General features: G+C 47.0%; 5 protein-coding genes across 5 annotated transcripts; 3 read left to right on the forward strand and 2 right to left on the reverse strand.

Moving 5' to 3' along the window:
• LOC8059277 (inosine triphosphate pyrophosphatase) lies at positions 582-3,704 on the forward strand. Its single transcript, XM_002464483.2, has 8 exons — positions 582-903; positions 2,310-2,374; positions 2,472-2,535; positions 2,618-2,627; positions 2,806-2,837; positions 2,924-3,036; positions 3,265-3,341; positions 3,416-3,704. The coding sequence occupies exons 1-8, from the start codon at positions 780-782 to the stop codon at positions 3,534-3,536; spliced, it is 606 nt and encodes a 201-aa protein (XP_002464528.1). The 5' UTR covers positions 582-779; the 3' UTR covers positions 3,537-3,704.
• LOC8070526 (shugoshin-1) lies at positions 3,724-5,905 on the reverse strand. Its single transcript, XM_002467089.2, has 8 exons — positions 5,410-5,905; positions 5,283-5,320; positions 5,065-5,152; positions 4,899-4,922; positions 4,739-4,807; positions 4,417-4,603; positions 4,254-4,323; positions 3,724-4,178 (listed from the first exon to the last, which is right to left on the reverse strand). The coding sequence occupies exons 1-8, from the start codon at positions 5,662-5,664 to the stop codon at positions 3,944-3,946; spliced, it is 966 nt and encodes a 321-aa protein (XP_002467134.2). The 5' UTR covers positions 5,665-5,905; the 3' UTR covers positions 3,724-3,943.
• On the forward strand, positions 10,980-14,848 carry LOC8059278 (probable pectate lyase 5). Its single transcript, XM_021448546.1, has 4 exons — positions 10,980-11,421; positions 11,546-12,452; positions 13,054-13,259; positions 14,387-14,848. The coding sequence occupies exons 1-4, from the start codon at positions 11,288-11,290 to the stop codon at positions 14,586-14,588; spliced, it is 1,449 nt and encodes a 482-aa protein (XP_021304221.1). The 5' UTR covers positions 10,980-11,287; the 3' UTR covers positions 14,589-14,848.
• LOC8070527 (splicing factor 3B subunit 4) lies at positions 15,400-18,804 on the reverse strand. The gene is made up of 9 exons (XM_002467090.2): positions 18,545-18,804; positions 17,915-17,963; positions 17,564-17,652; positions 17,399-17,455; positions 17,243-17,305; positions 17,089-17,154; positions 16,558-16,644; positions 16,370-16,463; positions 15,400-16,054 (listed from the first exon to the last, which is right to left on the reverse strand). Exons 1-9 carry the CDS (start codon positions 18,647-18,649, stop codon positions 15,597-15,599), a joined length of 1,068 nt encoding a protein of 355 aa, XP_002467135.1. The 5' UTR covers positions 18,650-18,804; the 3' UTR covers positions 15,400-15,596.
• On the forward strand, positions 18,648-22,272 carry LOC8059279 (probable histidine kinase 2). The gene is made up of 5 exons (XM_021450935.1): positions 18,648-18,760; positions 19,569-20,017; positions 20,134-20,702; positions 20,854-21,948; positions 22,048-22,272. Exons 1-5 carry the CDS (start codon positions 18,648-18,650, stop codon positions 22,270-22,272), a joined length of 2,451 nt encoding a protein of 816 aa, XP_021306610.1.

Here is a 23,696-nt window from a genome sequence, read left to right on the forward strand (position 1 = left end):
AGGTGATGCCAAGCGCAATACACGGTTGGTATATGCCAAACATGGTCAAGAATTTGCTAAGTTAACTGAAATGTAAAGCATATTTGCCATACCGTTAGATATAAGCTTTTAAGATTTTTTTTACAAAAATAAAAACGTAAGGTCCATTTGCAAAACCGTTGAGTTCGAAACGGAAATCTACACTCCAACAATAGTTGGGAGAGGTACAAACGTCACTTTTTCGTTGCATTAAAATGTCCCGATCCTTTCTGGGTTCGTCATTTCTGAGACTGAGGCCTTGTTTAGTTCCCAAAAAATTTTGCAAAATTTTTCATTCCCCGTCACATCGAATCTTTAAACGCATGCATGAAGTATTAAATATAGACGAAAATAAAAACTAATTGCATAGTTTGGTCGGAATTGATGAGATGAATCTTTTGAGCCTAGTTAGTATATAATTGGACAATATTTGTCACAAACAAACGAAAGTGCTACAGTACCTATTTTGTAAAAATTTTTGGAACTAAACAAGGCCTGACAAGCGTGGCCTAAAGTCCTAAGGAAACAGACACGGGGCCAGACTTAGCCGTCGGGCTCAGGCTGGGCCGGCCCACGTTTGCTCAGGTCCATTCGGAACAGAAACCAGCAAACGGCATCTCTTCCCGTCCCGTCACCCCCTCCGGCACTCCCCGTCCCCTTCACCCCTCGCCGCCGTCGTCGCCGCCGCACTCGTATCTGCGGCTTCCCGCGCCGTATCCTGCGGAAGAAGTGCTTAACGGGCTACACCCCACCACTGCACGATGTCGGCAGCGGCGCGGGTGCTCCCGAAGGCGGTGACCTTCGTGACGGGCAACGCCAAGAAGCTGGAGGAGGTCCGCGCCATCCTCGGCTCTTCCATCCCCTTCCAGTCGCTGAAGCTCGACCGTGAGTGGCCCAATCCATCTTTGTCGCCCCGCATCTGCAACCTTATAGGAGTAGCAGCCTAGCAGAGAGGGTTTTAGCGTTAGTGGTTCAAGTGCGCGCCACCATGACTCGGTGGCAGACTGGCAGTCTGGCAGAAGGGGGTGGCGTCGCTGAACTGTGGCCTTTGGGCTTGTGGTTATCTTCCAATCGAGGAATTGAGAATCTGAGATACACTGGTACATCAACGCAGGAGCTCCCGGGTCTTGTTATATCCGATTAGCTGATACCGCTGGGATTTTTAGTAACTGGAGATTCAGGATTTTTATATCTGATTAGCTGATACCACTGATACACCACGTTCCCTTTTCTGTGATCATCAGTCATACCTTCAGGGTGTCAGTAATTTGATAGCAAAGCTTCGCTGAAGTTTCTCAAGGACTAGCTGTGTGATACAATCAGGAAGTTAGGTAGCAAACATAGGAAAATACAGATATATAAGGGCAGGTGGGCTGCATCAGGCGTTCTGGGTTAAATAGACTTGTAGCCAATGTGTTGTTTAGTTACTGATGAGCAGAATTCTAACCGCAGCCTTGTGATTCTTTTCTTCTGTTGTTCTGAGATTAACACTGACTAAGAATTTGTTAATAGTTGGGGGTTATCAGTGGTGGACACAGATACACGAATCATATGTAGTTTGGTGCATTGAAATGGAAGTCCGGGCTTTCCACATTTGAAAATTCAGATTATGACATCCTACACTGAGAATTGATATTGCATCTCCACTGTACTGCCAAATGCCCCAGAATAGCCAGCCAATCATCATACCAAATGTTACAGCTCTATTTTTTAAAAATCTGATGGAACTCATACAAGTTCACCACGACCACAACATCTAAAGCTTGATATATCATGTCTTTACTTCCTCCATTCCAAATAGATCACTTTTGCTCTGTCCTAGGCTTTGTTTAGTTGTGAAAATTTTTGGATTTCGCTACTGTAGCACTTTTGTTTTTATTTGACAAACATTGTCCAATCATGGAGTAACTAGGCTTAAAAGATTCGTCTCGCGATTTACAGACAAACTGTGTAATTAGTTTTTATTTTCATCCATATTTAATGGTTAATGCATGTGCCGTAAGATGCGATGTGACGGGGAATCTTGAAAAGTTTTTGGTTTTTGGTGGGAACTAAACAAGGCCTAAATCAAACTTTTCTAAGTTTGACCACTACATCATATCAAATGCATTTTTCTATAGACTCAGTCCAAATTAAGTTTGATTTAGGACAAAGCCAAAGTGAAGTAGTGAACTATAATTTGGAATGGAGGGATTGCTTCATATTACTTCATGTATTGCTATTATTTTCTTTCTTAATACAAAACATAAGACCTCTTTGTACACTTTGTCTGTTAAATTTGTATTTGGCAGTGCCAGAACTGCAAGGGGAGCCAGAGGACATATCCAAAGAGAAAGCACGAATGGCTGCATCTCAGGTACTTCCATGTTTCTGACTGCTCGCATATTGGGATATACATCCAATGAAATAACTTTCAGGTCTGGTTGAAATCTCCCATCTTGTTCTTCATATAGGTGAATGGGCCTGTATTGGTGGAGGACACCTGCCTATGTTTTAATGCACTCAAAGGCCTACCAGGTGATTTATTTGCACTGTTCTTCCCGTTGAGTTCTTGTAAATTGATTATGCAGAATTTGACATGCACATCTTTCTGCTGCAGGACCCTACATGTAAGTCCTTTTATTGCTCAGGCATTCTAACCGTACAATCTGATCCCTAAGTCACACTTAATAAACATCCTTGGCCAACATAACTCATTGACAGACTGTATCTTGATCTTGGAGCCTTTAATGCCATTACTAATGTATCTGCTCTTTGTTCGGATATCTTGCATACATGAATGAACAGAAAGTGGTTTCTTGAGAAGATTGGGCATGAAGGTTGTAGAGCCAACTGATTCTCATCCCTTGTGTTCCTTGTTCTTTTATGTTTTGACTAAATAACCTTGTGCACCATTTTTTTATAGGTTTGAACAATCTGTTAAAAGCTTATGAAGATAAATCAGCGTTTGCTATGTGCATCTTTTCTCTTGCTCTTGGACCTGGAGAGGAACCAATCACATTTGTTGGAAAAACTGCGGTAGGGTGTCATTTTCTTTTTGTGGAGTTTTGAACTAATTTATTAAAATCCTTGCTACAGTGCTGCTGTTGGCAAACCTGTATATTGGAGTATGTTAGTTAGCCTTATTCCAACAGCATGATTGCCTTGTTTCACCCAGATAATTTGATTGTATCATGGCACTTTGATGAATGCCACAGCATATTTATTTTGGAATGTCATGTTTTAAGACTGGCTCTCTTTGTGCAGGGAAAAATCGTACCTGCTAGAGGTCCTAATGATTTTGGATGGGATCCTGTATTCCAGCCAGATGGTTTTGAACAAACGTGAGTACAGTATTTTCCTGACAGTTCACACTCCTGCATCCTTCTTCACACTGATGGCATAACATGTAATGCAGATATGCTGAGATGCCCAAGTCAGTAAAGAATGAAATATCTCACAGAGGGAAGGCTCTTGCTCTGGTGAAAGAACACTTTGCATCTGCTAGCTATACAGTTCAGAGCGATAACTCAGCTTAAGTTTGACTTCGGTTCCTAGATGAATGAACATCACATTCTGGAATGTAAACTGAATTACTTCTAGTGGATACTGTGGTTTACTGTTAAGTTTATTCATAATGTACTGTAGTTTGTTTGATTGTGATATATACTTGGTGCCTATTATTATCAACTTACGATATTTCTTCACTGGATCAACATTAGAATCTGAAGGAATACAGCTTCTGCCCTCGATTATGCATTTGAAAATAACCAAAATCACAAACTGGATAAACAAGATAAATTATCTCAGCAACCTTCAGTACCAACGCCGATAAGCCAGCACACCCAGATTTTCACACGGGAGACTACACAGTATCTGCAATCCAGCAGCTGCAGAAGACATCAAAAGAATCGTTGCAACTCAAAGCCTAAAAACCTACCACTCTCTAGGGCCTCCTGAGCTTAACGTGGAGAGGCATCTCCTTGTAGGAGGTGACTCGTCCCTTGGCCTGCCGCAGCGGCCTTCCAAGAGACGATCTGCGCAAGAACTGATGCCCAGGCTTCTCACTGCCAGAAGCACTCTCTGGATCGATCTTGCAGCTGCTGATGGCGAGCTGGACGTCCTCTATCTCGAACAAGTCCTCTGTGCGGTTACTTGGCTGAGGTATTCTCATGGACTTCCTGCAGAGGAGGGCCAATGATCTTAGCGAAACTGAAGTGTCAAAACTTCGGCAGGGGTTTTGAGCTAGTGTTTACCGTCTCTGAGAGGCATCCCTATCCTTATCCTTGGGAAGCGCCAGTTTCACCGATGTCGTAGGTCCTAGAGCTGAAAAACATTGGGCATTCGGTCAGGCATTCAGACGAAGTCGATCCCAGGTCATGTGGGATAATCGGCTAACTGAGGATTGGGGATTATTACATCGAGATCTCAGCACCCGTTTCCTGCTGGCGTTCCCGGACTTCTGGATGCTCATCGCACGCGATGCGTCCGAAGCGGGCTCTGAATCGACCACATCTCCATCCTTGGTCTGCGCAGCTCTGTCAGGACCCAGATACTGCGTCCTTTGCACAGGTGCGTTGCGCCGCTGCATCGTCTTCTTTACATCCTGTAGCAAGAAAGCAAGAAAACAAGAGGCGGCATTGCACACCGTTGTTCATATATCAAAAAGGAAAATGACCGGACATGGAAATGAACTGATTATATAGGGAGAAAAAAAAGCAGTGTCCTGGATCCGGCGTACCTCCAGTTCATATGTTTTAGCTTTAAGGCTGGCTCTTGAGCACGCAAGCTCATGCTGCAGCGCTAACAACTTGAGAAAGAAAAGAAACCACGGGCTCAGATTGTTACCCAACATGCTATGAAGAAACCTACCGTGTCTGACGATGTCAAACTGTACTTACCCTGTTTTTCCCAAGGTTAACCTCCTGCAAAATTAACAAACAAAACGATGAGCGACTAAATATGCCACATGGCAAGAAAGCTTAGCTGCAAAGACTTCAACCAAGAACTGAACATTCTAAGCTTTCTTGCCGATAATTGGAGGACGAAGCAGAGGAACATACATACCGCCAACATATGGGAATTGGTCCGGGCAAGTTCCCAGTTGGCATGTCGCAGCTTCTGAATCTCTACCCCGCTCAACTGTATGATCTTGCTGCACAGACACCCAAACCAAATCCAATGGAGTCAGACCAAAAGGGAACACCCCAAGATCACTGCCCAAGAACCATAACCGGTAGAAGAAAAGAATTCGGTGGAGCAGAGCAGAGCGCGCAGAGACTTACTCTCTCTCCGCGAGGAGCCTCACGAGTTCCTCGTTCTTCTGTTTCGGTCAAAGAGGGGGAAAAAAAACGAAGAGCGACGTTAGCCATACACGCCAACCAAGAAATCTATCAGGAAGGGCGATCTTACCTTTACTAGCTGCGCAAACTCCACAACACCGCCCGCGCTCGCGGGCGCCGGGCACGCTGACTCGTCCGGCACCGGCACGTCGGCCGGCTCGCGCTTGCTCAGGTTGGTGATGTCGCAGAGCGTCTTCCTCCTCGCGGCCCTGGACTTTGGGGTCGATGCCAGCGTCTTCTTGGACAGCGTGGCCGCTGGGGGCGAGACGGCCTGTTGGGGCGCGAGGACGGGCGCCTCCACCTCCATGGGCTGTCCGTCAATCATGGCGACGATTGGGGGGGCGTACCGAGCGATGGACGGCAACTCGGAGAGAGAGGGAGGGAGGCGCGGGGTAGAAATCCGATGATTGGGGGGAGCCTTTGGGAGCCGTTCTGCGGGGTTGAAGAGGGAAGAGGGGCGGCGCAACGGCTAGTTGCAAGGGCTGCGCCAGCCCTGTTTGAGGCTGGGCGTATGAAAGGGGGAGCGGCGCAACGTTCAAACTAGAGTGTGGGTGCGGACTGCGGAGATCGGACATTCGGATCGGGCACGCTAAAGCCCGGCTCGAGCATGAGATGGCCCATTAGTAGTCATGCCTGTGCTGGTCCGGTCCGCGCAATCTCGTGGCGTGCCTGTTTGTGTCTGGCCCTCGGTACGACATGCTGGTCGGCACGGTCCGATAAGAGTCTTTTTCTTGTGAGTTTATAGAAGAAGTTTGCAATTTTTTTTAAAAAAAATTCCTCAAAAAAGTTTGTAATTTCACATAATAAACCATTTAAAAGTAGAGTGTTATAGGTGCACTAGTTTGAACATTTTTACCCTCTATATTATTCCATTCACTTTTGCCTCGTGCAACCACCACATCTATGACCGTCTCTCCTCTCTCCGCCTCTCCCTCCCCACCGCACCTCTTCTCTCCACCTCTCCTTTTGAAAGGTCCTAATATGGCTAGAGGGGGGGTGAATAGCCTATTTAAAAATTCTACAAACCCACTAGAGCAAGAGGTTAGTAAATAACAAAGCGAAGCTTTTTGCTCTAGCTCTAATGGGGTGTTTGCAAGCCACCTATCCAACAATTCTAGTTGATATAATCACTAGGCACACAAGAGCTATGTCACTACTTACACTAGAAAGCTACCTAAAGTTTCTATACAAGTAAGTAAGCTACTCTAGTTTGCGGGAATGTAAAAGAGATGGTTTGAACTTTATACCGCCGCGCAGGGGGAATGAACCAATCAATAATATGAAGTCCAATCACTGGGAGAAATTCAATGAACAATCACAATGGAGACACACAATTTTTCTCCCGAGGTTCACGTGCTTGCCGGCACGCTACGTCCCCGTTGTGTCGACCAACACTTGGTGGTTCGGTGGCTAAGAGGTGTAGCACGAACCTCGTCCTCACTAGGACACCACAAGAACCTACCCACAAGTGAGGTAACTCAATGACACGAGCAATCCACTAGAGTTACCTTTCGGCTCTCCGCCGGGGAAGGTACAAGACCCCTCACAATCACCGGGAGATGGCCACGAACAATCACCAACTCGTGCCAATGCTCCTCCGCTGCTCCAAGCCGTCTAGGTGGCGGCAACCACCAAGAGTAACAAGAAAACCGCAGCTTGAACGATCCCCAAGTGCCACTAGATGCAATCACTCAAGCAAATGTACTTGGAATCACTCCCAATCTCACAAAGATGTTTAATCTATGAAGGAGATGAGTGGGAGGTGTTTGCTTATGCTCACAAGGATGTCAAGTATGCTAGAATGCCAAGGGTTTTTGGCCCAAGCCAGCCAAACACGTATTTATAGCCCCTCAAACAAATAGAGCCGTTGGCTCTTTCACTGGACGAAATACGGGGTCACCGGACGCTCTTAAAGGGGCACCGGACGCTCAACACCAGCGTCCGGTGCTCCAACGTCAGCCACGTGTCACGCTCGTGTCAGAATCTAACGGTCACCTGCAGTGCACCGGACGCTGAGCAAGTGAGCACCGGACGGTCCGGTGCACACCGGACTCATGCGCAGAGAGCTCCGCAAACTCGCAGGGTCACCGGACGCAAGCCACCGGACGCACCCTGAGCGTCCGGTGCTCACCGGACTCATGCGCAGAGAGGTTTGCAAAACATCCACACACCGGACGCACACCACCGGACGCTCCAAGCTGCGTCCGGTGTCTATCGTCCGGTGCCTAACCCTAACCGAGTCAGGCAGCCTGCACACCGGACGCTCAGACACAGCGTCCGGTGCCTCTGAGCCAGCGTCCGGTGAGTGTTCCTCAGCGAGAAACACTCCCGCGACTTCTCCAATTTTCCCACCGGCGCAATAGAAAGTATGCACTTCATTTTCTCAAAAGCGCCGAATCCCGCCTCGCAAGCTCGGCGGGAGGGAGAGAGGAACCCATCCTCTCTCTAACCTTCAAACTCCACCTCCTTCTCAAAGTGTGCCAACACCACAACGTGTAAACCAACATGTGCACGTGTGTTAGCATTTTCACAATCATTTTCTTTGAAGGAGTTAAGTTAGCTCACTAGGTTCTAAATGCAAGCACATGAACAATGACACCTAGTGGCACTTGATAACCGCTTAGCCAAAGCATTCCCCTCTTTATAGTACGGCTATCTATCCTAAATGTGATCACACCCTCTATGGTGTCTTGATCACCAAAACCAAAACCCTAAGCAATACCTTTGCCTTGAACTCCATAGGGTTTTGTTTTTCTCTTTCTTCTTTTCCAAGTTGAGCACTTGATCATCTTGTGGTCATCACCATCATCACCATGATCATCACTTGCTCCATCACTTGGCATGGACCAACCTCATTAAGTCTACACATACTTAGCATAGAGGTTAGTACTAGGGTTTCATCAATTATCCAAAACCAAACTAGGGCTTTCACCTTCCCTACCACCCCTCCTCTCCCACGATCTCCCTCCTCACTGCCCCTCCTCTCCCCATATATCCTTCTCGATTCTTCAAACAATCGTTCATGATGCTGATCTACCTCTTCTCTCGATTCCCTCTCCACTCCGTTAAAACAGTCAAGTGTTGACCCCATCCGATGTTAATTCGTCCTTAGGTTTCCCTCCCTAGTCTCGAATCCGTTGATCGACTGAGCCCTTGTCCCGCAACCCTGGAGGCTACTCTCCACACTCACAGCTAGAAGCAAATGCGCGGCAACTACAAGTGGCCGAGCTAGTGTCCCCTGGCCTTGAGGGCAGCGACGAAAGCTAGGATCGACTAGCAACGAGTTTCATCTTGATGTGTGACTTTGTGAATTTGCTTGTCTATGGGGTGGCCATGGGCAAGATTTTCTAGGTCTAAAATGGACAGATTTTTTGGACCGACATGAGTTCAAAAGGTGCTCAATTTTAACGGTGCTCAACAAACAACTTGCCCGACGACATGGTTAATGTTTGTTGCATGCGCGTACAGGCACAAGACGAGTTCGATGCACATTGCACAATATCCTATCTCAAGACCTCATCTTGACGATGTACGCTCTTGATAGCAGGTTGATAAGCGTGTATGAGTTTGGGATGAGACCAATTCACAAGATCATACGACTAGTGTGTACAAACACTGAACACTAGGAGGTGGTCATTCTCGTCGAAAATAGAGAGCGAGCAATCACACGATATGCTCTCCCAAAATCTGATCACCCGTATACACATGTAGATGTCACAGATGGATTGCAGTTACGGATATCTATTCTCTCGTTGCCTGCTCGCGCGAGAGCTACGACGAGAAAAGTTAAAAACAAAAGTAATAAAAAGAACTATGTTGATTGCATACTTTTGTACTTCATGTGCGAAACTAAAGACAAGCACCCCTTGTAGAGGACCTAGAGGTGGAAGACGAAGAGAGGAGGGTGAACCTATATGAAGACGTTCATCGATTACCACAATGAATGTAGTCATTAATTACAAATAATTCTTCACTAAGCTTGTTAAAGCAATGTTGTTAGCTGATTTGTTATGAGAAAAAAATATTGTTAAATAGCTGATAGATTCGACGGATAATCTCACGTCAATAGGTCGGTCCAGGTCGAGCTGATCCGTGCGCGTCATGCCCATGCGCTATACAAGGGCTGTAGTCTTGGCCAAGCCTCCAAAGAAAAGCACTGAACATGATTATCTTATCCCAATTCCTAAGCCATGGATGGATATCTCCTTTTTTGCGTTGGGCCTTGTTTACTTTCACCCTAAAAGCTAAACTTTTTTGAGATTTCCCATCACATCAAATCTTTAGACACATGCATAGAATATTAAATATAGACGAAAATAAAAACTAATTGCACAGTTTGGCCGGAATTGACGAATCGAATCTTTTGAGCCTAGTTAGTTCATAGTTGGACAATAATTATCACAAATAAATGAAAGTGTTATAGTGTCGCGAATTTTTTTTTTGTTGAGGAACTAAACACGGCCTTGGTGTGGTGAATGAATCTACAGAAGCAAAGGATTTTTGTAGCTTACGCGCCGCCGATTCTTGGTCCTCGGCGGATGCAATGCAAGCGAACGGGTTTTGGTTTTGGCAAGTAAAGATGACGTTGACGTGTCCTACGGACGTGGAATGCGTGCTTTCACGGAACGGCGGTCTCTTGCGGGCGTGGTAATCCTAATCTGGGGATGATTGCTGTGCCAAGCATGCCATTACTAGTTTTTTCTTTTGCGATGTTCAGCGATCGACTGTCGGTCTCAACTCTGAACACAGCAGCGCTAACAGCACCAGCTTAGTATCGATCATGCCAAATCATCGTTTTGCTCGCAAACAAACAAAAAAGAGATCATTGCTCTGGCCCGTGACGCAGTCAGTTGGGCTGTAGTAGAAACCGAAATCTAACAGCACGGCCGTTCGCACCGACCTCTCTCACGTAGAGAAGCTGAACCTAATTTGCCATGGTTAGAAACTTGACTCAAATCCTACTCGATATGTTTAGTTAAAAAGTAGTTCTCATAAATAGGACGAGTAGTTAAATTTGAAATTAAATAAGTCAAACAACTTATAATTTAGAACAAAAGAAGTATAATTCTAATTTTACTTTTAGGTCTTGTTTAGTTCCGAAAAAATTTCGGATTTCGCTACCCTAGCACTTTCGTTTTTATTTGACAAATATTGTTCAATCATAAACTAACTAGGATCAAAAGATTCGTCTCGTGATTTACAGACAAACTTTGTAATTAGTTTTTGTTTTCGTCTATATTTAGTACTTCATGTATGTACCGCAAGATTCGATGTGACGGAGAATCTTGAAAACTTTTTGGATTTCAGAGTGAACTAAACAAGGGCTTAGCTAAATAAATGTTCTCGTCCAAAATCAAATTTAAGACTGAAAAACAATAAGTGTTTTTTCTACTGAGGGAGTAATAATGGTTAGTGCAAGAACGATTATACTTTCCTTGGCTCCACTCAACAAGGCATGAGAAATCGGAAACAACAATTATACCGAGCTAAGGAATGGATCGCGTCATTCAATCAAGAAAAAGTAGAGAAACAAAGAAGAACTCAATTTCGCATTTATCTACCGTTTTGGTGCTAGCATCTCCCGCCCCACGCACTCTCTCGTCTCACCCTCAAACCCTTCCCTTTACGTCTTTTAACAAGCAAGAAATCTCCCCCAGGTGATTCCAAACCACCTCCCTCTTTCTCTCTCTCTCGGGTTTCTCCCTCCGTCTCTCTGCGCCTCAGACCTCAGTTCGCTCATCCCCTTCCCCATTCACACTCGCCTGCTCCCATAGCCACTTCCCCCCCCCCCCCCCCCCCCAACTGCCATTGGTGCCCCAATCCAAGCTCAAAGTCTCAGGAGCTTCGTCCCCGAGGCCTGAATCCATGCCCCCACTATCCTCACTCCCCTGCATTGCTATAAATCCCACTGCATCTTGGCTCTGGCCCATCTAATCTGCCAAGGAACCATGGCCCGGCCTCCCAAATCCACCGGCATTGCCTTCTCCCTCCTCCTGCTGGCAGCCGCCGCCGCCGCCTCGGACCTCCTTCTCCTCAACTCCACGCTCCCCGACCCCGCCGCCGTCGTCGCCGACTTGCACAGGTACATCAGTCTTTTTCAAGCTGTTGCTGCTGCTGCAAAGTTGCAGCCTTTTGTTTTTTATATATATAAAAAAGGTGGGTTTCGCTGATGCTGAATGCGTTGCCCCGTCTACTATGACGGGCAGCAAGGTGGCGATGTCGCGGCGGCGGATGCAGGAGGCCGGCGGGGCCAGCGGCGGCGGCGGGTGCCTGACGGGCAACCCAATCGACGACTGCTGGCGGTGCTCTGGGACGGACTGGCGGCAGGACCGGCAGCGGCTTGCGGACTGCGGCATCGGGTTCGGGCGCAACGCGCTGGGCGGCAAGGGCGGTCCGGTGTACGTGGTGACGGACTCGTCGGACGGCGACCCCGTGAACCCGGTCCCCGGCACGCTCCGGCACGCCGCCATCCAGGAAGGCCCGCTGTGGATCGTGTTCGCGTCGGACATGGCCATCCGCCTGAACGAGGAGCTGCTGGTGAACAGCTACAAGACCATCGACGGGCGGGGCGCGCGCGTGCACATCGGCGGCGGCGGCGCGTGCATCACGCTGCAGTACGTGTCCAACGTGATCATCCACAACGTGCACGTCCACGACTGCGTCCCCGCCGGCAACGCCAACGTGCGGTCCTCGCCGACGCACTACGGGTGGCGCACCAGGTCGGACGGCGACGGCATCTCGCTGTTCGGGGCACGGGACGTGTGGGTGGACCACTGCGCGCTGTGGCGGTGCGCCGACGGGCTGGTGGACGCCATCATGGGGTCGACGGCCATCACCGTGTCCAACAGCTACTTCGCGCACCACGACGAGGTGATGCTGCTGGGCGCCAGCGACGCGTACCTGCCGGACTCCGGGATGCAGGTCACCATCGCGTTCAACCGGTTCGGCCCCGGGCTGGTGCAGCGGATGCCGCGATGCCGGCGAGGGTACTTCCACATCGTCAACAACGACTACACGTCGTGGGAGATGTACGCCATCGGCGGCAGCGCAAACCCCACCATCAACAGCCAGGGCAACCGCTACATCGCGCCCGGCGACCCAAACGCCAAGGAGGTGAGCATGCCATGCCCATTCGCCCTCTGCCATCAGAACTGCTGCTGCTGCTGCTGCTGCTGGCTTCTCGCCGTCATGCCGTGCCGTGTCTGCTCTGGCCGCTGCCGTGGGTTACGCGGCGCTGCTCGCCTGCTCTGTTCTTTGCTTGGAGGGCAGAGCAGGGCACGGGCAGCAGCAAACACGCAGGCTTGGTTTCCATTCTTTTATTTTGCAGCATATATATTGACCACTGTCCCAAGTCGAGTTGCAGAAAAAGGGACATTTCTAGGCATTTTTGCAGCATATTGACCTGTTTGTTCGATCTGGATTGAAAGATTGCCTGCCTGTCTGCCTGCGGTGCGGGGAATGTTTGGTGCATCTTCCTCATCTTTTTCCTTTGACACAAACACCACCTCGCATCATGTTTTCCCCAATCGGCCGGGGGTCCCAGCCAGTGTTGCCGACCCCAGCAAGCAGCAGCACCCGAGGCGCGTGCGGGAGCTGGCACTGGCAGTGTTCCCGTCGCCCGTGCGCGCGGGCACCAGCACGCAGGAACGAGAGATCGAGTTGGAAGCTGATGAATGCGACGGTACGTGACGTGCAATTGTGTGTGGCATGGCAGGTGACGAAGCGGGTGGACACGGCGGAGGGTCAGTGGAACGGGTGGAACTGGCGGACGGAGGGCGACATGATGGTGAACGGCGCCTTCTTCGTGCCGTCCGGAGAGGGCCTGGAGGAGATCTACGACAAGGCGTCCAGCACCGACCCAAAGTCGTCGGCGCTCGTCGACGTGCTCACGCAGAACGCCGGCGTCCTCGGCGATCCCAGGTACCATCTGACCCTCTCCCACAAGGCCCTGGTGGAATTTTGGGAAATATCTCTCGGACGGGTGGACCCCGGGTACCCTACGTGGGCCCGCGTAAGGACGCCCCCCGCTCGTCTTTTTATACTACTATACGCGGCGCTTTTGACTTTTGTTACCTTCCTCCAACGGCCATCATCGGGTCCGGGTCCGACGCCGCACGCCGGAGTGCCGGAGAGTGCGGCCCCTGCTTGACTGACTCTGCGGGAAAGCGAGACGAAATAGTCCCTGGGAGCGAGCTGGGACCCGGGTAGTTTGCATGGGACATGGCGTGCGGTGCGGCGGTAGGCAGTCTGCGTCTCCGGTCCGGCCACATGCGCGCCACCGGTCCATGGTTTTGGTTTTGTCGCCCGGATCCTGCGCTCTCTTGCACCCTGTTTGTGAACTTGTCCACTCTCCCTTGTCCCTGACCTGTTTGTGTGTGCGAGCGAGTGACCTTGTGCTGTGGAGTGTGGACCAGCACCGTCGCCACTTGGGGTTGGGGAGAGGCTGCTCTCTGCGGCATGACGAGTGGCTGTGATTCAGGGCTGCGATGCTCCGTGATTCATTCATTTCAGTCATTCTTATGCACATGCTAGAATAGCAATTATCCTTCTACTGGCACTGGGATGCTATACACTTTCAGTTCAGCGTTCTTGTTCTTGATCTCAATAGTGTCCTTTGCTAAAATAGTGAATCTTGCTGCTAAGTATCATAACAAGTGACCTTTTAGGAACGGTCCAACCGGAACGACCGAACCGAACGGTTCACTCCTGGCCCCACTCTCCCAGCTCAGCGAAAAAGAAACTGCCGTGTCCTGTGGCTTGTGGCTTTTTTCGGACGTTCTATTCCATCACCCTCCCCTTTCCCAGTCCTAGAGAGCACGTTCCTCGGAATCGAATTCCTATTCCTTGTGCGCTCGTGACAGCGGTGGTAGATCTAAGCTTCACCAGCACTTAAACACACACAGAAGAGTCTATCTAACTCGCCTCCAGTTTGCACTTGTGTGGGATAATTTAGTACAGTAGATGCTATTCTCGCGGTGTATATTATTGTTTATGTGTTTTTGCTTTTTGTAATAACGAGTAGTGAGGAGCTCATTCTGTTTTGGCAGGAACGATGCCGAAGAAACCGGGTACAGGGGTGTCAACTACGCCGGCGTGGGAACTGGCGGCGGTGGCGGCAACGGCTACGGCTACCTCGGGATGGTCTATGCCAACGGTGGCGGCGATCGGAGAAGCAGATCACAGTCGGCGCTGTCATTGATTTCTTCAGTTACCACCCTCATTGCGCTCGGATGCTTGCGCTTGTTGTAACATAACTTATATAGTTCATCCTAGCTTCATTCAGGCGCTTCGTTATGATTCTCAATTGGAAAAGTTAGCAAAATGGGAGAAGGGAAAGCTTGTAGCTGGGGTGGTGGTAGTAGTAGCAGCAGCAGCAGCAGCAGCCTAGTAGGGAGGTAGGCAGGCAACAGAAACCATGTGTAAAGTTGCACATGGCTGGGAGGATATTGCCAAGCTAATCACTGTACTTCTTACAAGGAGAAATGGACGATTCCATCCTAACTTTACTACCTCTGGTCTCTCTGTGATCTCTAAGACATTATAATTCTGGGAGCAAAAATGAAATGGAAAAGCAAGTTCAACCAACATAAAAGTGGCAGAGAAGCAGCGCCATGACTAAATCATAGCCACATTTAACACTATAACACTAATTCAAAAATTCCAAAAATTCACTGCTTCATCGACTATATAAAAGCCATATGACATATGGAATAATATAAAAATAACAACATAGCATCTAAATCAGATCAGGACTATAAATTCAAACACAGAATTTTTATCGTCCAAGTGCTTATTAAATGGCCTATCTTACACGTCCGCTCTGTACACGCTTGCATCACTGTTGATACCGATCGTATATAGCAGCGTTGCAGCATCTGGCACCCTTTCTACCCTCCCATCAAGTGCATCACAACCACGATCTAATCTAAGAGCAAAAAGTTGGCTAAAATTATGACACCAAATAGCTTTGCTTGAAATCTCCACCTTCAATAATTCAGTGGCAACAGAACATGCATACTGATCATTGTAAACGTATCACGTCATCAGAGAATGCAAAAAGTGGGTAGACAATCACAAAATTCATTCATCTTCAACACAACATAAATAGCTGTTAATCTTGAGTTTGTATATGTCAGGTAAACCCTCAAATCTCATCTTCACCTGCGTTGACAAGTTACAGGGAAGATATATGAAAGGATCCTTAGTCTACAGTTACAGCTTGCACATTGACCAGACGGTACTTTCCTCTGCATGTGTTTAACCAGATGGTGGAGGCGGTGGCGGCATAGACATGGGAGGCGGAGGCATTCCACCTTGTTGTGGCGGGGGTGGGGGTGGTATCCACATAGGTGGTGCTGACATACCAGTGGGAGGAGGTGGCGGCCTTACCATGCTGACCGGAGGGGGCATCATGTTTGGTGGTGGAGGCCTCATTGGGAGCCTGTACTGGAGTTGCGATGCCATGGGGGGCGGCATAGGCTGTTGAGCGGGCCAAGCAGGTTGCCCATGCATCTGCATTGGAGGGGGGAATTGTCCAACAGGCGGTGGAGGTGGTTGGCGCATGTGTTGAATCTGTCCCGGAATTGTGCCATTGCCATAAGGCCGTGGCACAGGCGGACCACCATTTGGAAGACCTTGGGTCGGTGGACCACTTGCAAACATTGTGTGTGGCCTATTCTTCTGAGATCCTGGATTGTTTGCTGCCAGCAGTCGCTCTGTCAATAGTAAACAACAAATTAGATCATTGTGAACGTAAAAATATTCATGAAGAAACTCTAGAACGTAAAAGGACAATTCAGTTGAAGAATTTCATATTTATCCTGTTTGGCAGAGCTTCAGCACATTTTTTTAAGCTGAGCAAAGCAGAGCTCAAGACCAAGAATGGAAATTCAACTTGGATATACATATAATACTATGCTTGGAGACTGTTTGGATCAGGATGAAATATAAATATTGAGTGAACTGAAGCGTATCCCAGGTGCTGGTGGCCAGGGAATCAACTGATCAATTAGACCGTTGAAACACATTACCTGCTGGTGTGCCATGGCGCTCTCCTTTCGTGTCTTTCTTGTAAGCATAAGAGACAGTGATTGGCCGGTTGCATAGATGTTGGTTGTTCATGGCCTGAAAAATACAGCAGAGAAAGTAGCATGAAACAAATGCCAGATAGCCAGGACCACTGCAAATTGAAATAAAATCAGTGTGATGAATACATTACCTCTATTGCTTGATCAGATGATTCAAACGAGTCATAGCTCACAAAACCAAAGCCTCTAGAATTTCCAGTTTCAGGATCTCGCATTATCTTTGAGAACAGAAAAAAGAATATCAATGAATTACTGCATGTGACAACTATGCTTCAGAAAATAACAGACACTGCATACCGATGAGGTGTTACTCCTAAAACCATCTTTAATTTTATAATAGACACATGACATCTTACAAGACGACTGATTAGATGAGTTTATCTTAGGAGCATGCACACATAGAGTTGTGCCCAGAATACCCAAGATCTATGGACAATATCTAACTGTATACTGGCTACCATGATTTTAGTTCATCTAATCTCTCAGCTATTATTGTATTTTGTACAGATGAAAGCAGATAGTGCTATCAACTTGTATTTGCTTCAGGCGTTTATATAAGACTGCTGCTCGTAAATCAGATATTATGTTCCACTGTTACATCATAAGCAGAAAACAATAAATCAATATAACTTTGCATGAAGATAAAAGTTGCTGTGTGTCACCTTAGGATTAGTTACAATGACTCCAAATGCACTGAAGGTATCATAGAGGAGCTTCTCATCAACATCCTGTCAACAAAGCAAACATGGGAATATTACACAGTATTCAGATGAATTGAAGAGCAGATACTAAAGAAAGTAGGATTTAGGCCTTCACCGGATCAAGATTGCCAATAAACAGATTTGCTCCAACGTCCAAGCTCTTCTTATCCTGGGAAGCCTGGAATAAGAAAACACAATCATGTTATGTTCAAATAATACTTGTTTTTTCAAAGCCATAATAATGATAAAATACTACAGATGAAGGGAATACCTTGTTTACTCTTATGGGCTTACCGTATAGTTTGATCATATTCAAAATCTTAATGGCCTGTGGAAAGCAAACAATTTAAATAAAAGGGTAACTAAATATGGATGTGGCGATCTGCTAGAGGAAATATAAAAGGTAAACTATGACTTTGCAAAATAATAGCCTTACATAATCTGCATCTTCCTCGCTCCTGAATTCTACAAATCCATATCCCTGGTGTAAATTCGTAACTCTGTCTTTTGGGACATACACATTGACTACAAATTGAAGAATGGTAATTCTGTTAATAAAACCAAAAAGAAATGTATTTACTTTATATCCAAAATAAAAAAACTTCAATTACATAATAATATAGTCCATAAAAAACCAAAAGAAACAAAGAATAAAAAATGCTGAAAGGCAACTATGCAAAAAAAACACACACAAATGCTGTTATAGGGCAAGACAAAAGTGTTACATACGGCAAAATTCTCATCTCAATACAGAAAAATATATATTATACAAAAAAAGTCCACTTACCAACAGGGCCTGCTTGGACAAACAATTCCCATAGAAGCTCCTCGGAAACCTATCAGATATGGAAGAACTATCAGCATCAGTTCATGGATTTACAGAAACTGAAGAAACAATATATGACCATACACTACGGGATGTTCATTGTTTCCTATACAGTATACAGGAGAAGGAGCAAAGATGTGCTCCACCAGGTAACTGTCAATGTAATTACAATGTGCATTCCTGGTCTATGGTTCTATTTCTACAGAGCGTACAGACGTATGAATTTGAAGGACTAAACAGCAATGTTCATCCCAACCTAACAAATAAGCAGTACACTTTACATACAGTCTAGATGTAAGGTACTTCAACAACAACAATCGTTTGTAACATTACCACCTAGCGAAACACGCACAATTTTCCCAGCGACAGTTCAATCGCAGTCTCATTACTTGTTAACATCTAGCGTTTGCCGTCACTCACGCTGTCCTTGCAATATGGTTGCGCCACCGCCACTGTACCTTCGATTAAGGAGCAGCGACTTACTCATCCGGTCACCAGTTCACACAAGTAATTCTGTGCTTTAGGGATATTTTATCGTGGGCGGGGATCTACTAAGCGTCGCAGTAGCGAGAGGTTGTGGGGAACCCTAACCTGAGGGTCGAGGTTGCCGACGTAGGTGGTGGCGTCCTGGTTGCGCTCCGCCGAGTGCTGCCCGAGCAGGTTCGCGCCCACGCCCGGCGCTATGCGGGTCGTCATGGCTGGCTGGCTGGCCCCTCCGTCGCCGCTGCAAGGCGCGGCGGGTCACTGGTCGACGACGGCGGCGGCGGAGAGTTCTGGACGGGGCGCCAGCGACGCGGCGGTGCTGAGGTTTTGGTTGAGGTTCTCGGGTCGGGCCAGAGTCCCTTGCTTACTGGCCCAGTTCCCCACCTCGAGTCGGTAAGTGATTTTGGGCTCCTCTAAAAAAAAGTGATTTTGGGCTAGGCTGTTAGCACCGTGGTCCATGGGCCTTCCAAATGTTTAAAGACGACCCAAAATGCAGAAGATAAAAACTTTACAGCTCACCAACTAACCTACACAGTAGATTTCAATTGGAAACCTAAAATATTGGCTTAAAGATAAAAAAAAACAAGTTAGGAGAAGCTGCACTCCGAATTCATTGCATAATGGCTACAACAGTTGCATGTGGTGAGGTTGTTTAGTTTAACGAACGGGGCTAGTACGATTATTTGGAGCACCACTTTTTAGCAAGTTTAATAATATAAAAGATACATTTTAAAAATTTATGGACCTAAGTGTCACATATTGACAGTTTTAGAGACATCTTATGCATTTAACTCTCTTTTAGTGTGATTTTTATTGCATATGTTAAATCAATTGGACAGGAGCTCCATTTACACGCGACAATCCTGAAAGTTGAAACGGAGCGCGCGGAGGAGATGCTTCGTAAGGATACTGTGTAACGGTGGGGCTGTGTCATATCATAGAAATAAAATCTGCCCCATTTGGTTTAATCAATTAAATTGGATTCGCATGCAAATTACGCTCAAGAATGGCAGGTAACGATCCTTTCCCCATATCTTTACATCTGAAATGAACCAGATATACTGTAAGTGCGTACTCACGTGCTGCAACTGCAAAATTTGCCAATCGCCACTTCCCCTGGACCACCGCGCAGGGCACAGGCGGGCGGCGGGACACGCGGCTATTTTCACGGCTTCCTGCAATCGTCCTGGTTTCAGCCAGTGAGTGTTTCGACAACAGCATCGGCCATGCCCCGAGACATGGGCATCCCCGTCGTCGTCGTCGTCGTCCTGGCGTGCGGCGCCGTAGCAGTGGCCATAGCTGCTGCGGCTGCCTTCTTCCTCGTGCTGAGGGCGCTGCGGCGGTCGATGGCACGCGAGGCGTCCCTGCGGGCAAACCTCGTGAGGCAAAACGACGCGCTGCGGCAGGCGGAGCGCAAGAGCCTGAACAAGACCAACGCGTTCGCCGGTGCCAGCCACGACATCCGCTCGGCTCTCGCGGCGATCTCGGGGCTGGTCGACGTGTCCCGTGTGGAGGCCCAGACGAACCCGCAGGTGCTGCATCACCTCGACCAGATGGACGTGTGCACAAACAAATTGCTTGGTGAGTTGAATCCTAGCTAGTTCTCTGAAAGAATATAATGCTGCTGTTATTTTTGTTTACACTACACTACACTACACTACACTGCAATGCAATGTATTTATTTTTTTTGTCTGCAGGGATACTTAACTCGATTCTGGACACAAGCAAGGTTGAATCTGGAAAGATGCAGCTAGACGAGTCCGAGTTCAACGTAGCAAGTGTTTTGGAGGAGTCCATGGACATGATCAACATTGTAGGTCTCAGCAAAGGGCTGGAAGTGGTCTGGGATCCCTGTGATCTATCTATCCTCAAGTGTGGAAACGTAGTAGGGGACTGCCGGAGGCTAAAACAGATTCTTGACAATGTACTCGGCAATTCTGTGAAGTTTACTCAGCAAGGTCACGTCGTTCTCCGTGCCTGGGCAAACAGGCCTGTTGTTGCAAGAAGCTCAGTCTGCTGTGTTCCTTCGAGGTTTGGCTGTTCCAATTTTTTATGCCTGTTCATCAAGGGAAGAGAACATCATGAGGATTGTTGTTCGTTCAGCTCGATCCAAAATGATCCCGACTCGGTTGAGTTGTACTTTGAAGTGGATGATACTGGCATTGGAATCCCAAAGGAAAAGAGAGAGCTGGTGTTTGAGGACTATGTTCAGGTTAAAGAAGGCCAAGGAGGAACTGGCTTGGGGCTCGGAATTGTTCAATCATTTGTAAGTTCTATATATTTTCATGGTTGAAATTACATTTTTCACATAACATCTCACGATGTTGAGACCGGGATATTTTTCATTTGCTTGATGAAATAACTTTTTTTTTTGAAACAATTGTTGAATTATTTCATATATCTGTTAACTAATATAGGTCCGTTTGATGGGAGGCGAGATTAGCATCAAGGACAAAGGGCCTGGTAAAGCAGGAACCTGCATTGGGTTCAATGTGTTTATGAAGATGGGTGGAATCCATGAACAACAACATGACATAGAACAAGGCAGTTCATCAAGTAGCCAATGCTGTATCGGAGCCTCTGCCTTCAGAGAGGCTAATACTAGCTTTGAGGGTGGACACTGCATGCTTCTTGTTCATGGTGACGAAACACGAAGGATATTGCAATCTTGGTTGGAGAATCTTGGGATCAAAGTTTGGCTAGTCCCACAACTCGATTCCTTTCCCTCTGCTCTCGAGAATGTCTGTCATGTTGTTAGTAGTGCTTCTCCAAGGACGCCGTCAGACAGTTTCGAATGCCACGCAGACTTTTGTTTCAGATCCAGAGACACGGTTAGCGAAATACTCCCTGTTTCACTTAAGAGCAGCAGCAGCTTCAAGAGATCAGGCGCCTTTGGAGCCAACAACTTGTCTGGCGTTCTAGTCGTCATTGACGCACACTATGGCAAGATGGAAAACATATGCACGGAGGTGAACTTTCCTGAGATCAAGAAACAAATCCCATGCAAAATTGTTTGTCTTGCCGATGCGAATACCTCTTCTGGTGATCTGGGAAGGCTGAGGCACCACACTTGCTGTGATCTTGTCCTGCAAAAACCAATCCATGGGTCTCGGTTGTACGCTCTCTTGAACACCTTGAGGGACCTCCAAATGGCACAAGCTCGTCATCACCCATCTCATGTTAATCCTGAAAATGCCGAGACCAGAAATCCTGAGAATGCTGGTACATCAGCCATGGTTGCGCTCGCACAGTCATCGTCTTCGGAACCAAAACGGGACGACGAGGAGAAATCACTGACCGGAAGGCGTGTACTGTTAGTGGAGGACACTTTGACTCTGCAGACGATTGGGAAGAAGATACTGTACCAGCTTGGAGCAGATGTTGCAGTAGCAGAGGATGGAGCCAAGGCTGTCAGCATGTTCGAAGCTGCCCTTGCGCAAGCCAATAAGGCTGGCTCACGAATGGATGCAGCAGCGTCCACTCCCTATGATGTTATCCTTATGGATTGCCAGGTCAGTTTCAGCAAGAACCCTACAATAGCACCGCAGTTCTTGTACTGTCGGATTACGACAAATTTTGACGAAATTTGTTGCTGGGACTTTTTGCTCCAGATGCCCGTGATGGATGGCTATGAAGCGACAAGGCGCATCCGCGAGGTCGAGAGCTGCTACGGGGTGGTTCACACTCCGATCATCGCCTTGACCGCCCACGCCATGGAGGACGAGGAGCAGTGGCAGAAGACCATCGCCGCCGGGATGGACCTTCACCTGACCAAGCCCATGGAACGGAGGAGCATCGCTGAAGCCATCCGTCGCGTGTGCGTAAGTCAGGAATGACGCCGCGATCACTGCTGCCCAGTGGCCACAAGTGTGAATCTTTGATCCTCTTCACTTGAGTTTTTCGATCGAAAATATTCAACAATATTTTTCTCATAATAAATCGACAAATAATATTTTTAGATATGAATTTTTTTGCTAAGGGAACGGGCTCTTTGCAGTGGTAACCTTTTTGTGATAAGGGCAATGAGTCAGTTATACATTGGGAGAGTTCAGAACTTTTGGGTTATCGACTAGTGTGATGGGTAGGTAGGTCGCGTGATCATCGTTCGCGGCCAGAATCGTGGACTTAATCCGGGGATATCTGGGTGGCGAGAACTGATAACTCTGTCTGTATGTGGTCCTAGACAATCATTGAGATTAGGGACGAATAATTCAGCCGTCAGAATCAGCATGTCCACGCGGAGATAGCAGTATGGAACTGTTGTTGATAGTGCTCCATATGGACATTCAAAAACTCATAACGGTGCTTACAAACTTAGTTAGAACAAACTTGCTCATCTAGTTTGAAGATGAAAAATCTCGATGCTGTTCCTTACAATAATGTTTCTAAACAATTTAAACCAACTTGGATCTTTTGATCTTGTGACACTATCTAAGAGGAAGACGGGTCGTGTGTTAACAATGTCCGTTCAAGAGGTGGCATTGGACACGTGACTACGCGAGATGGTTTTCCGTGAAACAAAAGTACTCCATGAGAAAAAAAAAATCGGTGTGATGGTGACCAATGGCTATATATCTTTGTATCCCCTATATATATTTTGAGCAATTACTACTTCTCTTACAAGTTACGTTACTCGTTTGTACTCTTGATCGTGTGCCTGATTGTCTTTAGTGTTCCTCCTAAAGTGGTCGTTGAGGTTCAGTTTTTGATGCCACCATTTGATTGTTTGACACTTGTTTCAGCTTGGATCAGACCGGGTAGCCATGATCATCATGGACTAAGTGAAAGATATTTTTTCTAAACTTTGGAAGTATGGGCATTACATATATTTAAAAAAAAAAGAAAGAATCTGCGGACTTGTTGGATCGGACACGCTTCTCGATCGTCGCCAATCATTGAGGTGCGTCGGGGGAACAACTGTCAAATACAGCCTAAACTTGCAGGTTTTGGAAATACAGACTTTAGGTTTTGACTAGTGTAACATTTTTGTTCGTATCTAATAATTTTTATTTAATCATAAACTAACTAGGCTTAAAAGATTTGTCTCATAAATACAGACAAACTATACAATTAGATTTTATTTTTCATCTATATTCAAAGATTTGATGTGACAAGGAATCTTAAATTTTTTTGGAAAATTTTGGGAACTGAACAAGGCTTTAGTTTCCAAAAAAAGAATATAAAATTTTTCAGATTCCCCATCACATCGAATCTTACGGCACATGCATATAGCATTAAATATATATTAAAAATAATTAAT

This window comes from Sorghum bicolor, chromosome 1 (genome assembly GCF_000003195.3).
Source record: "Sorghum bicolor cultivar BTx623 chromosome 1, Sorghum_bicolor_NCBIv3, whole genome shotgun sequence".
In the NCBI taxonomy this organism is placed as follows: domain Eukaryota; kingdom Viridiplantae; phylum Streptophyta; class Magnoliopsida; order Poales; family Poaceae; genus Sorghum; species Sorghum bicolor.

Bases quoted from the DNA above. Each gene is read 5' to 3' on its own strand.
- LOC8059278 (XM_021448546.1), top strand. From the start codon at position 11,288: ATGGCCCGGCCTCCCAAATCCACCGGCATTGCCTTCTCCCTCCTCCTG. The intron at 12,453-13,053 runs GTGAGCATGCCA...GTGGCATGGCAG, and splicing joins GCGACCCAAACGCCAAGGAG to GTGACGAAGCGGGTGGACAC. The intron at 13,260-14,386 runs GTACCATCTGAC...CTGTTTTGGCAG, and splicing joins GGCGTCCTCGGCGATCCCAG to GAACGATGCCGAAGAAACCG.
- LOC8070526 (XM_002467089.2), bottom strand. From the start codon at position 5,664: ATGATTGACGGACAGCCCATGGAGGTGGAGGCGCCCGTCCTCGCGCCC. The intron at 4,604-4,738 runs GTACGCCGGATC...TTCTTGCTACAG, and splicing joins CTAAAACATATGAACTGGAG to GATGTAAAGAAGACGATGCA. The intron at 4,324-4,416 runs GTAATAATCCCC...AATGTTTTTCAG, and splicing joins ACGGGTGCTGAGATCTCGAT to CTCTAGGACCTACGACATCG.
- LOC8059277 (XM_002464483.2), top strand. From the start codon at position 780: ATGTCGGCAGCGGCGCGGGTGCTCCCGAAGGCGGTGACCTTCGTGACG. The intron at 2,375-2,471 runs GTACTTCCATGT...TTCTTCATATAG, and splicing joins CACGAATGGCTGCATCTCAG to GTGAATGGGCCTGTATTGGT. The intron at 3,037-3,264 runs GTAGGGTGTCAT...CTCTTTGTGCAG, and splicing joins CATTTGTTGGAAAAACTGCG to GGAAAAATCGTACCTGCTAG.
- LOC8070527 (XM_002467090.2), bottom strand. From the start codon at position 18,649: ATGACGACCCGCATAGCGCCGGGCGTGGGCGCGAACCTGCTCGGGCAG. The intron at 17,653-17,914 runs GTAAGTGGACTT...TTCAATTTGTAG, and splicing joins TGTCCAAGCAGGCCCTGTTG to TCAATGTGTATGTCCCAAAA. The intron at 17,155-17,242 runs GTGAAGGCCTAA...CTTTGTTGACAG, and splicing joins TTATTGGCAATCTTGATCCG to GATGTTGATGAGAAGCTCCT.
- LOC8059279 (XM_021450935.1), top strand. From the start codon at position 18,648: ATGGCTGGCTGGCTGGCCCCTCCGTCGCCGCTGCAAGGCGCGGCGGGT. The intron at 20,018-20,133 runs GTGAGTTGAATC...TTTTGTCTGCAG, and splicing joins GTGCACAAACAAATTGCTTG to GGATACTTAACTCGATTCTG. The intron at 21,949-22,047 runs GTCAGTTTCAGC...TTTTTGCTCCAG, and splicing joins TTATCCTTATGGATTGCCAG to ATGCCCGTGATGGATGGCTA.